The sequence below is a fragment of the Melanerpes formicivorus genome, unplaced genomic scaffold (genome assembly GCF_026170545.1).
Source record: "Melanerpes formicivorus ecotype bairdi unplaced genomic scaffold, bMelFor1.0.p_v2 SCAF_38, whole genome shotgun sequence".
Lineage (NCBI taxonomy): Eukaryota > Metazoa > Chordata > Aves > Piciformes > Picidae > Melanerpes > Melanerpes formicivorus.
The window spans coordinates 4,741,266-4,753,652 of record NW_027142390.1 but is presented as its reverse complement, the minus strand read 5'-3'; the positions used below and the strand labels follow the sequence as shown (position 1 = coordinate 4,753,652).

Sequence of the window (12,387 nt, the reverse complement as noted above, 5' to 3'; positions counted from 1 at the left end):
AGAAATCTGCTGCATCTCTGTGGTGCTCAGCTGGAACAAATGGGAGTTAGACTGTGTCTAATTGCTGGCAAGTGTAGCTTTGGTTTGTGTGTTTATATTAAGCTGGGAGAGTATTTGGCAAACTATTGTTTATATGTTGCTATAGCAAACCTGTTCTGTCTGGGAAGACTGCTCTTAGTGTATGTAACAAAAATACTTTCCACTTAATTTATGGCAACAAATCTGTGGAGGATGTTGTGTCTATAGACTTGTTTGTTCCCCTCCTTTTTAATGTAGAAAGGCACATTCAGTCTTTGATATCATGTTCTATTTTGGGAGGAATATGTTCTGTTGAACTTGGGCCTTTTCCTTTTAGAATGCCATGACTCTGGAGTCAGTTCATTGCCTGTCTTGTAATTTGTGCTAAACTTTTGTCTAAATACACTGAAGTATTTAGACTGATAAAAGTAATTCTGTGAAGCATTGCTCTCTTCCAGTATTTCTCCTGTGTGCTTGTGCCTGAACATTTTGTCTTGACAGTTTATTCTGCACTTCCAGCTCTTGACTGGTTTATTGCTCAAGAGTGCAGCTTCTAGGTCCTCATCTGTGTTATCCTGGAGCAGTATTCACCACTGTGTAGCTTTCTGGCTATGTGTGTGTATCTGCCCTTTCTTACTGCTTAATTACAAGCCCTATGAGGAGAGGCTGAGGGAGCTGGGATTGTTTAGCCTGGAGAAGAGGAGGCTTGGGGTGACCTCATTGCCCTCTACAACTACCTGAAAGGTGGTTGTGGCTGGGAAGGGGTTGGTCTCTTCTCCCAGGCAACCAGCACCAGAACAAGAGGACACAGTCTCAAGCTGTGCCAGGGGAAAGTTCTTCACTGAGAGAGTTGTTAGCCATTGGAATGTGCTGCCCAGGGAGGTGGTGGAGTCACCATCCCTGGAGGTGTTCAAGAGGAGATTGGACGTGGCACTTGGTGCCATGGTTTAGTAGTCATGAGGTGTTGGGTGACAGGTTGTACTTGATCTCTGAGGTCTTCTCCAGCCTTGTTGATTCTATGATTCCTGCCATGAAGAGGACCACACAGCCCATGTCTGAGGTCTGTGGTGACAGGTTGGACTCCATGATCCTTGAGTTCTCATCCAACCTTAGTGATGCTGTGATACTGCGGGCTGCATTTCACAACACTTAGCAGCTTCACTGCTTTTACTAAATAAGGAGGAGTTGTAGAAGTTTCTAATTCTAAATGGAAGGGAGAATGAGAGGGAACAAGGCAAAGCCTGAAGCTGTGGAACTTGCTTTGTTCCTCTCCCTTAATGCCATGGCTATTGAAAAGTGGGTGCCTTAAACTGGGGGCAGCACTGTGGGAAATGCTAAGCTTGCTGGCACTTCCTGTGTTAATTGTGACCTGCTTACCTGGCAGAGAAGGGCTTTTGAAGTTTTGCCTTTAGCTTGCTGATGTCAAATGAGAAATGCCTTGTAAAGCTGTAATGAATGGGGGTTTAGAATACTTTGCTTCCTCTCATTCTTATTTCTTAACTCATCTTTTCAATCTCTTTGCAGGGGCCAGCTACCTGTGTAGCATTTTCAAGAACCGGAGACTTTTTTGCCTCTGGAGGTTCTGATAAACAGGTACCTGATTAATTGATGTGATAGGTTTGTGCCTTGCTGCTGTTTTCTTGACATCTTACTGCTTTCAAAGAGGAAACAAACATTACAAATAGTGGGGGATATTAAAGATAGACTTTCCTTGCTGAGGAAGCACTTGAGATGGATTATGTGGGAATGGCTATATACAACAGAGGAAATACTACCCTGAGTGTGGCCCTTGTTATACTCTTTGAGGCATCTGCTGCTGGAGAGTTTAACAGTGTATGAATGGCTGTGTTGAGATGCCTTGAATGTCACAGGCTGTGCTGATGAATCATCTCCTGATCTGGCACTGGCTTGTTCTGTGACATAAGCATAAAGATAAGGCAAGCAGGCAGGTATGCTTCCCCTCAATACTCTTCCAAGCTCCCTGGTCTGCAGGGCTCTGTATTTCATACTCCTTGATGCTCTCCTCCACCTACAGACTATTCCTCTGTCTCATCTCAGATGCTGTATCTAAGCTATCTCCAGTGACTGAGACCAGGCGGTTTTGGGTATGTTAGGAGTTGAACACAGACAGCAAGCTTATTAATGGGAGCCTGGTGCAAAGCTGTGCTAATGCTGCAGTTGCACAGACTTTTGGGTCAAAATTGGCTTTTTTTTCTGCTGACCTTTATGTACACCAGGACTAAGAGCCTGGATGTTTTGTCCTGCTAGGTGAAAGGGTTTTGGGGATAAACCACTTGGGGCAGGAGGGGAGATCTCTTCCATTTACTTCTAATTCTGTGCCACAATCCAGAGTCATATTTCTTTAAAAGCTGCTGGATTTTGTTTTCTGTGACCAAGTGGGGCATTGCAAAAACGCTCCCAGTAAGTGGAGACCATGCTGAAGTGACTTGCTGTGTTCTCTGTAATGTGTGTGTTTAGCTGAATACTGTCAAGGGGGAAACCCCATCCTAGAGCAGTAGCTTCTGACAACCCTCATAAGCTGCTGCTTTTTAAGTCTGTATTGTAGATCTGCCAAAGTAGCTGCTGTAGCTTCTTACCCTCACTCAAGACCACTTTTTATTTAAGACTTCAAGCAGACTGATTTGAAGAGGTGCATCCATTAGTTGGTTTTTTTCTTTCCTTACAAAATTGGAGTCACTAAATTGAAGTTTGCTTTTAAGGCTTATCTAACACAAGCAATCCATAAACCTTTTTGCTGTTACTTCTCTTCTTGAAAGCCCTGATGTAGCTGGAAGCTGCAGTTATATCACAGTTCATTGCTGCTTATTTCAGTAGGAAACTTCAGGAGTTTTATTTCTCCATTTCTAGGCATAGTCTGGAAAGGTGCTTTGTGGAGGTACATTTATGGCATGGGGTCTTAAGTGACTTTGTTGTAGTTCGAGGTTGTGTGTTTCTGTGCACGTGTGCTGGGAAGGGTGGCTGTTGGCTTTCCTGTGTGTAGCTCCCATGAAGCAGCTGCCTCTCTCACTTCAGATTAGTGTATGTAAATGCAGGCAGTGCTTCCTTTTGTGTATGGAAACTTTAATGCATGTATGCATGAAAAAGAGCATTAGCCTTACAGTGCCAGTTGTGTGTGTGCAAGAAGGTTTTTCAATGGAAGGGATCTTGCTGAATAGCAGCTTTTGGAATCAGAGAGAGTGATGAGAAGTAATAATCAAGAACATCTCTACAAGACAAAAAGCATTGTTCTGTGTGGGAATTTTGGCATGCAGCCTGTTTAAGGATACACTTCTTAATTAGTGAACTGCAGACAGGCTTGTTGAGTGAGCCTGCTAGAAGCAGGAGGTGCCATTTGCACCCTGTGCTGCACCGAGCGAGTCGTTCGTCATTGGAATGGGCTGCCCAGGGAGGTGGTGGAGTCACCATCCCTGGAGGTGTTCAAGAGGAGATTGGGCATGGCACTTGGTGCCATGGTCTAGTCATGAGGTCTGTGTTGATAGGTTGGACTCGATGATCCTTGAGGTCTCTTCCAACCTTAGTTACACTGTGATACTGTGACGTGCTTGTTGTGGCATTGCGTGAGCTGCCCTGCTGATGATATGGGCAGACTTCAGCTCAAAGTAGAGCTCTAAGTACCCATTGTTTTGTCACCAGACCTCACTGAGCTGTGTTGCATAGCTCTTAATCCCCAGGTTAGACTAGGTGGCAGTGCCCATCTTTGTTGCAGTAGTACCTTTGTAGCTGTGAGGAGACAATCCATGCAACAGAGGAGCGTCGCTTTTTGGTTACACAATGCAGTGAGCTCATGGGTTAACTGTGCAACTACAAAAGCAAAATGCTTCTATTTCATGTGAAGCAAGGATGAAAGTGCTTAAGCAAAGATTAATCACTAATATTTCTGATACTCGTGATGAGTTCTCTGGACACTTAGAGTCTTTCAGACTTCTGAAGTAATTGATTGATTGTTGTTAAACCTTTTTAGACTTTCAGAGCCACTGCCGAGGATTTTAGTCTGTGCTCTTCATATGTTGAAGTGGTTTATGTGTTAGAGGCCTCTCTTCTGAAATAAATACTGTATTATGGAGAGAAGATAACTGTAAGTGGGATTTCAGTTTGGTATTCAGCTAAGACACCAGCTGAAGATCTCCAATGCTAGTCAGAAAATGCTGTGTCTTTTCCCTCACACCTACTCTCCTGATAAACCGGTGACTCCTTGCTTAGGATGTGGCTGATAAGTGCTGTGATGCTAACCATGGTCTTCTAAAATACTTGTGGTTTGAATGGTGTGTTCTGCATGTGACTTGGAATTTCTCTAGGTTCCTCTAGTTTCATAATGTTCCTGACACAAAGAATGTTGGAAGAGGTCACTTTCTCATTGAGAACTGTTATGCTACATATATTCAGTAGCCTATTTGCAAATAACCTCCTCAATTTACCCACGAAAGCTGTGCCGTTGACTCAACTTGGTGTGCATCTGCTGACTCTTCTCTGATGTGTTGACAAAAATTGACCTTTAAGCAAATGTAGGGGGAAAATTTTTTACTAAAGATAGTTTTCTTCTGCAGGTGATGTGGTGGAAGACTAACTTTGATGCAGATGATGTGCTGAAAACACAGAAGATTGGCACCGGTGTGGCCAGGGCCTGTTGCACGCAGGTAGGTCAGCCTTCAAAAACCATGTAGAGCTCTTCATCAGTACTTTCTGCAACTTGAAAGCATGTGACTTTCAGGCAGTTGAACTATAGAGCCATCTTTCCTTGGTATTGATTTGAGCTGCAAGATGTCTGGTTTTACCCAATCTTGTCTTGCTGGCTTTGTTCAACTGTACTTACTTTAAAGGGAAATGAAATATAAAGACGCCTGAAGGCAAATCTGGTGTGTGTATGCATTTTTGTATTAGCAGCCTGTGTTTAAGACTGTTTGGTAGGCTTGGATGATAGTCCACAGCAAACAGATGTTAAGAGCTGAGTTCCATTTTCTTAGCTGATATGGATCCTCTAGGCTGGAGTTAGTCACGAAAATAGATATTGTTCATGAGGTCTTTCCACCGATGATCAGCCAGGACAGAAGAATTGTCTGTGCACAGGCTTCACTCATAAGAAATAGGTGACATTGAACTGGAGCTTCTTTCCCAATACTTGGAGATATTAGTTCACATGTGTTCCCTGAAGCATGCATTGAGACATCTGAGTTCTGACTGTATCTAATGGGTAAATCCACCAAGTCATTCAGGATGATGTGCTGATCTAAGTGTAGTGCTGCTGTTGGATGTTGTGGCTGTTACAAAAGTAGCCTTTGACTGCCCACCCCAGTCATAATTTTTGCACATGTGATGCTTCACTTCAGCTGCTCTATTTGGCCTCATCATTCTTTAGGTACCTTTAATACATTTGAGTTTACCTACAGGATTCTGAGCTATGTTATTACAGTGGATGTTTTTTTGGTACCTCTTGTTCAACATGAACTGTAAGCTAGAAACCAGTTTGAGAACCAGGGGGTTTTTGCCTGTGTCTCATTGCCACAGATGTTGTCTAGAAGCTCACCTTTCAACTGAGCCAATGTCTTTAGTCTTAACAGCTTAGATGATCTTTAGTGGGCTACTAAACTTACATTCTTTCTTAAATATATATTTTAGTTGCTTTCAGTCATGGTAAATACAAGTAATGAATATGGCTGTGGTGATATTGGAGGTGTTGAAATAGCTGTAGTATTCCATGATTGATAAATCTGAATCTGCAGCTCTAAACCTGATGTCTTACTAAATAGGGTACTCTAAAGAAAGCCAACAAACTAGAGAATGTTAGTGCTTGGTGGCTTGGAGAGGATGGTAGGAAGCTATTAAAGAAGGAAGGAGAAGGTGAAAGTGTTTATTAATCCTTGTCTGGTTTTGGCTAAAACTTGCATTCTTCCTTTTCCCCTTCTCCTGTGTTCTAAAAGTTATGCAGGCTGTGAAAGCAGCAATCCATTGGCCTCTTTGTTTATTAGCCTGTTGAACTGGATGAACTTTGAACTCTAGTTGCTTTAATTGAAGACATTGTCTAGTACAATTCCAAGCTGACATACAGCACAGACAAGGAAAGCCTTTGTAGTAGAATGTATTTTCAGTTTGTAACATTCCAAGAAATGGCTTAAATAGTGTAGACAAGGAGCCTGCTAATGAGAGATTGATAAGTTTACCCCCACCTGTACTGCTATTGCTACCAGAGCACATTGCCCAGTAGTAATTTAAGGAAAGGAAGGAAATTCTTGAGCTCTTATAGAACTTAGTTCTTCCTTAGAAAAACCTCTTAAGATGTGTGTTGAAGATGCTGAAGAACACCCTTGAACAGTGACTAACCACCTGAATACTTGTCCCTCCAACAAAAGTTGTGTAAAAACTCTTAGAGAGGCTCCTGAGACCTTTAGTGTGGTGCTCACAGGCAAATCTGTGTCCCATGGTGTTGGTTGACAAGGTCTTGTGACCTACTCATGCTCTGAGCCTATGGGAAATAGGGCACTGCAAATTCTCTGAGGTGTTACAGGCTGGTTTGGACCAGGTGCTGTTTGTACAGAGAGCAATGTGAATCCATTCTAGTCACCTAGGGCCACAAGGATGATCAGAGGGCTGGAGCACCTCTCCTGTGAGGACAGACTGAAGGAGTTGGGGCTGTTCAGGCTGGAGAAGAGAAGGCTCCCAGGTGACCTCATTGTGGCCTTCCAGTATCTGAAGGGGGCCTACAGGAAGGCTGGGGAGGACTTCTCAGGATCTCAGGTAGTGATAGGACTAGGGGGAATGGAATGAAGCTGGAGGTGGGGAGATTCAGGCTGGAGGTGAGGAGGAAGTTCTTCCCCATGAGAGTGGTGAAGCCCTGGAATGGGTTGTCCAGGGAGGTGGTTGGGGCCCCATCCCTGGAGGTGTTTAAGCCCAGGCTGGCTGAGGCTCTGGGCAGCCTGCTCTAGTGTGGGGTGTCCCTGCCCATGGCAGGGGGGTTGGAACTGGATGATCCTTGTGGTCCCTTCCAACCCTGACTGATACTATGATACTATGAAGTGTTGTGAGAGCACAAATGCTAATCAAAACAGTGGTTGTGTGAAACCACTCTGTTTAGTATCTGGCTCTCATGGGGAGAGTCAGGCTATCAGTCAAGTGCCTGAACACAGAGATCAAAACTAGTTTGTCATCAAGATGAATAGAAAGAAAAAAATGATCCTAAACAACCTGTGGGGTAAAAGGCAAGAAATACCATCAAGGTGAGCTTGAGAAGAAACTTGCTCTAAAACAATGTCCAATGTCATAGGTAGTGGGGAAACTAGAGCCTTTAGAAGGTAGATGATGGTTTCTCAGGCAGCTGGTTGAAGTTCATTATGAATCAGGCTATTGGGGTGGTTGACAACAACAGGGCTTGGACTTCAAAGTTGCTCTGCCCATCTGCTTGTATTGTCTGTAAATATGTGAGGCCTTGGAGGTGTGACTTGCTTTGGAAGTGAAGCTGCTCCATACAAGGACTAAAGCAAAGAGAAACTCATGATGAGCAGGAATTTCACTCATGGCTCTGGTGTAAAAGCATAGAAAAGGGGAAGTGTGATAAAGAAACCACTCAAGCTGTCAGAAATATTTATAAATATCTTATTGCAGATGTGAGACCTGAAATGTTACAGCAGAATTCTAGTAGCTCTGAAATAAATGCTTACTCTTAAGTCATAAGCTAATGGTTATTGCTCTTGAGTGTTGCATAATTGCCTGCAAGACTGAAGTTAAGGGCAAGCAAGGACTTGTGATGCAAATTGTATGAAACTGATGGAAAGAAATGAAGTTTTACAGTCCTGTGTCGTGATCCTATAAGGATCTGCATTTGCTTTGATCTAGAGTCTAAGGAGTAGGAGTCAGTCATCAGTACATTTGCAGATGACACCAAGTTGGCAGCAGGTGTTGATCTGTTAGAGGGTAGAAGGGCTCTCCAGAGGGACCTTGACTGGCTGGACAGATGGGCAGAGTCCAACATGATCCAAGTGCTGCACTTTGGTCTCAATAGCCCCATGCAGAGCTACAGGCTGGGGGCAGAGTGGCTGGAGAGCTGCCAAACAGAGTGGAACCTGGGGGTGCTGATTGACAGGATAGAATAGAATAGAATAAACCAGGTTGGAAGAGACCTTCAAGATCATTGTGTCCAACCTGAACAAGAGCCAGCAGTGTGCCCAGGTGGCCAAGAAGGCCAGTGGCATCCTGGCATGTGTCAGGAATAGTGTGGCCAGCAAGAGCAGAGAAGTCATTGTGCCCCTGTACTCAGCACTGGTTAGGCCACACCTTGAGTCCTGTGTCCAGTTCTAGGCCCCTCAGTTTAAGAAGGACAATTAGACTCTTGAACATGTTCAGAGAAGGGCAATGAGGCTGGGGAGAGGCCTTGAGCACAAGCCCTGTGAGGAGAGGCTGAGGGAGCTGGGATTGTAGAGAGGTAAAGGGTTTTTCTTTAAACAATATATGTACATAACAATAGCAGGTAAGGTTTACAAGGGCAAGGAACAAGGATGGATGGGAGGGGGAAAAACCCAAGAATACAAAATCAGTCTCTCTGTGAAGAGACACAGAGGCAGCAGGGAGAAGGATCAGGCCTGACCACATGGCAGAGAAGCAGGAGGGCAGCTGCAGCAGCTCTTGTCCAGGAAGGCAGAAGCCAAAAAAGAGAGCTAATGGCTGCAATGTGCTCCCTTGTGTACCCTAGCTGGGCAGGGAGGGGGGAGTGGAACAGACTCAGTTTCCCCTGGGAAAATGCCCTGCAGGGAGGGCAAAGCACTCACAAGCCCTTCCCCCCCCCTTGTTTTCAGGATAGGCATTAACCCATCACACCTGTGACTCTTCAAATGCATCCTTTGGCTAAGACAGGCACTTTAGGCCTCTTTGGCAAAGGTGGGCTTAAAACTTTGTCCAGGCATTGGAACATGCTTGTTTTGGGAAAACTGCCATTGAAAACATTGTTCTGTGGAATGCAGTGGAGACTAATTCCAAAAAAAACCCCCATGATCCTGGTGATGAAGCTGACTGAGGCCTCTGACTGAATTTCCAAAGCTGACTCCACTTCCCTCCTTTGCTGGCTCTTGTTTGGTTGGGTGGCCTTGAGTGCCTCCTGTTTCAGCCGTGGTCTCCACGCTGACCGCAGCAGCTCATTCTGTCAGCCACTTGTTCCTTGTGTAAAGAAATTCCTTCCAAGTTAGGCATGTGCCAGATGTGCCTTTTCTCTTTTTGACCTTTTGGCTTCCAAACTGGTAACTATCTCTGATTAGGCCACACCTCGAGTACTGTGTCCAGTTCTGGGGCCCTCAGTTTAGGAAGGAGGTTGACTTGCTGGAGCGTGTCCAGAGAAGGGCAACGAAGTTGGTGAGGGGCTTGGAACACAGCCCTATGAGGAGAGGCTGAGGGAGCTGGGGTTGCTTAGCCTGGAGAGGAGGAGACTCGGGGTGACCTTATCACTCTCTACAACTACCTGAAGGGAGGCCGTAGACAGGCGGAGGTTGGTCTCTTCTCCCAGGTAGCCAGTACCAGAACAAGAGGACACAGTCTCAGGCTGCACCAGGGGAGGTTCAGGTTGGATGTTAGGAAGAAGTTCTATACAGAGAGAGTGATTGCCCATTGGAATGGGCTGCCTGGGGAGGTGGTGGAGTCACCATCACTGGAGGTGTTCAGGAGGAGACTTGATGGGGTGCTTGGTGCCATGGGTTAGTTGTTTAGGTGGGTTGGATTGGTTGATGGGTTGGATGTGATGATCTTGAAGGTCTCTTCCAAGCTGGTTTGGTTTATTCTAAAATAAAGGTTTATTCTGGCACCCATTACTACTTCCAAATACTCTTGTGCATTTTTTTTCTGGCTGTGAAATCTCCCAGGAGCCAGTTGTGTTGCACAGAGCTGCAGCTCTTCACAATTGGATGTGAATGTCTGTTGTCATTTGCACCTCCTCCACCCCATTCTATGTATTTATTTTTGTGTTGTGAGGGAAGGATCCTGTATTCAACAGCAGGAGATCAAACCTGCAGCCTCCAGGAAAAATGGGGCCTGCAAAATGGTTCTCTTTCCTGATCCGCTTGTCACCTTGTTTCTCTGAGGATGTCTTCCCATCCCAGGAAGGTTTTAGCCTGGTACATGATTTGCCTTCCTCTTGGAATAGGTAGGTGGATTATTTATTTAAAAGAGGAACAGTGTGGTGAATGCTCCAGGTGTTTCCACTGTTATCTGCCCTGCTTGATAGAAGTGGGAAGGAGTCTTACTATGGGTGATCACAGGATGCTCAGGAGCTCCTAACCCACATCTTTCACAAGCGGTGCTGTTGCAGGTGGTTACCCATAGCTGCCTGACTTTCACTGTCCTTTCATTGAAGGAAGCTTGCTCATGTACTGTAATGTGAGCTTGTCATAGTTTGCAAAGAGATAGTGGCTCAATGGAGGCAGAGTGAAAGCCTGCCTTCTTCTCTGTCCTTTGTCATGTGAACAAAGCTGGATCTCTAATTTGGCTTCTTCCTGAAGAGGCTGTGCTTGTAAACCTTGTGAAAGCCAGGAGGACAGAATTTTCTCTCATCATTTCTGTCCTTCTTTTCACAAGAGCAGCTACTATTTCTTTCTGTGCAAGAAGTACTCCCTTGGTGTCTTCAGTTATCTTGCTGGAAGCCACAGGTTTACAGTGGGATGAACTGTGACCTCCAGAGGTATCAGGCCCTTACTGAATAAGGGATCTGTTCTGGTAAGCAAGCTTGGCTAGTCAAGAATGCTTGTTTGATCTCCTCTTGCTGAACCATGCATCTTCAGACTCTGAGAAAATAGTTCTTACTGTGATATGGTCACTAGGAACTCTGGGTAGTCTGGGCCAGAGAGAGCACACTGCCCATTCATTTGTAAACACCTCCTCTTGTTAACATAAGAGACAAAACCCTTGGTCTTGCATGGTGTGTTCACAGGCCCATCTGAACTTCAACTTGGTGCAAATAACCTGGTTCCAGCCCAGAACATCAGGCAGGAAGGCATCAGTGTTACATCACCTGTTTTGTGGATAGCCCCCAAGGGGGTAACCTCATGGCTTTTCGTTATTGAAAAGGCTGGATCCAAGTGAGATCTAGGGTCTGGCTTTAATGCTCTGGAGAAGAAGGTATCTAGTGACAGTACCAGGTTTCTTCATCTTGGGAAGCCCACGTTTATCTGAGCAGAACTTAATAGCTGTGTCAGTTGGCTGTGTGCTTTGTGGAGCCTCACTGCAAACTGTTCCTGTTTTCTGCGCCTTAATTTCACTGTGAGGCTGCACCAGAGCAAAATGAATGGCTTTCTGTCATTCAACCAAATGAGTGTCTGCCTCACAAGCAGCTCATAGTAGAGCTTCTTTCTGGAATATATCCCAGGAAGCCCTGTGCATGGCCAGCCCTCTAATACTCTTCCAGGTGTGTGTTGTTTGGGTGGTTTTTTTTGTGGTGTTGCTGTGTGAAGCTGAATTTTTCACAAGCTTAATGGGTTTTGTCCCTGTGTTTGTTGCTCTTTGCCTGAAACTCTTTGCTTTGCTTTTCTCTTGATGTGGTCAATGTAAGGCAAAGAAGTGTGTGTGTGATAAGCAGATCAAAGCTTGTGCTCTCTAATTTTGTGCCTTAACATTTTTTCTGCATTGTTTCTGATCTTGATGGAGGACCTAAGAGAGAGGAAGAGGCTGCTCTCAGCTTGGCTTTCCAAGAGGCTCTGAATGACTGCACCAGCTTTGCCTGTTAGTGGCTGGGAGCAGCTGTGCTGCTGCAACTGTTTTTCCCTTGTGTTCTGGCTTGACAAGACTTTTTAGCAGAAGTAAGAGGATCAGCTTTTAATTTCTGTCATTTTGCAGTGAATAGATTTGTTCTTTGTGGCACTGGAACAATAAGGCAAGTCCTGACAAGTCATTATTGGCCAGAATAAAAATTGCCTTTCAAGTTCAGCATCTGAGGCTAATTAATGTAAATTCACCCACTTAGCTTGCTGCTGTATGTGGCTTGTTTTAATGCTTGAGTCATAACTCAAAGAAAAGAGAGGGAGGCAAGATTTATGTATTTATTTCCCCCCTCCCCCCCTCCCCAAGGTGCTCTTCTGTGTCAGCATTGAGATAAAGATGAAAAACTTTCAAAGCTTGAGCTGGGATGGCAGACTCTTGTGCTACAATCCAAACTTTAAGCAAGAGTGATGACAAATGGGGATGTTACAAGGTGTGTGTGGCTGCATATGCTTGCATGTGTGTATCCAACATGCATTATTAATTATGTGCTTGCCCAGGTCTGTTGCTGTGTATGTGTGTTACACAGCACAGACATACCTGGCTCATTAGGGGCAAACGATTCTGGTGAAGAAAGTGAGCTGCAAGCTGTTTCACGGTATCACAGTATAACTAAGGTTGGAAAGG

At 44.9% G+C, this 12,387-nt stretch overlaps 1 protein-coding gene across 2 annotated transcripts in view; it reads left to right on the top strand.

Annotated features, from left to right (window-relative positions):
* POC1A (POC1 centriolar protein A) overlaps nucleotides 1–12,387 on the top strand; it is a 64,578-nt gene that overhangs the window by 20,994 nt on the left and 31,197 nt on the right. For both annotated transcript variants that reach the window (XM_068157908.1, XM_068157909.1), the window contains exons 8-9: nucleotides 1,543–1,611; nucleotides 4,584–4,673. In XM_068157908.1, the coding sequence (XP_068014009.1) occupies nucleotides 1,543–1,611; nucleotides 4,584–4,673 (159 nt within the window). The remainder of the gene's footprint in view (nucleotides 1–1,542; nucleotides 1,612–4,583; nucleotides 4,674–12,387) is intronic.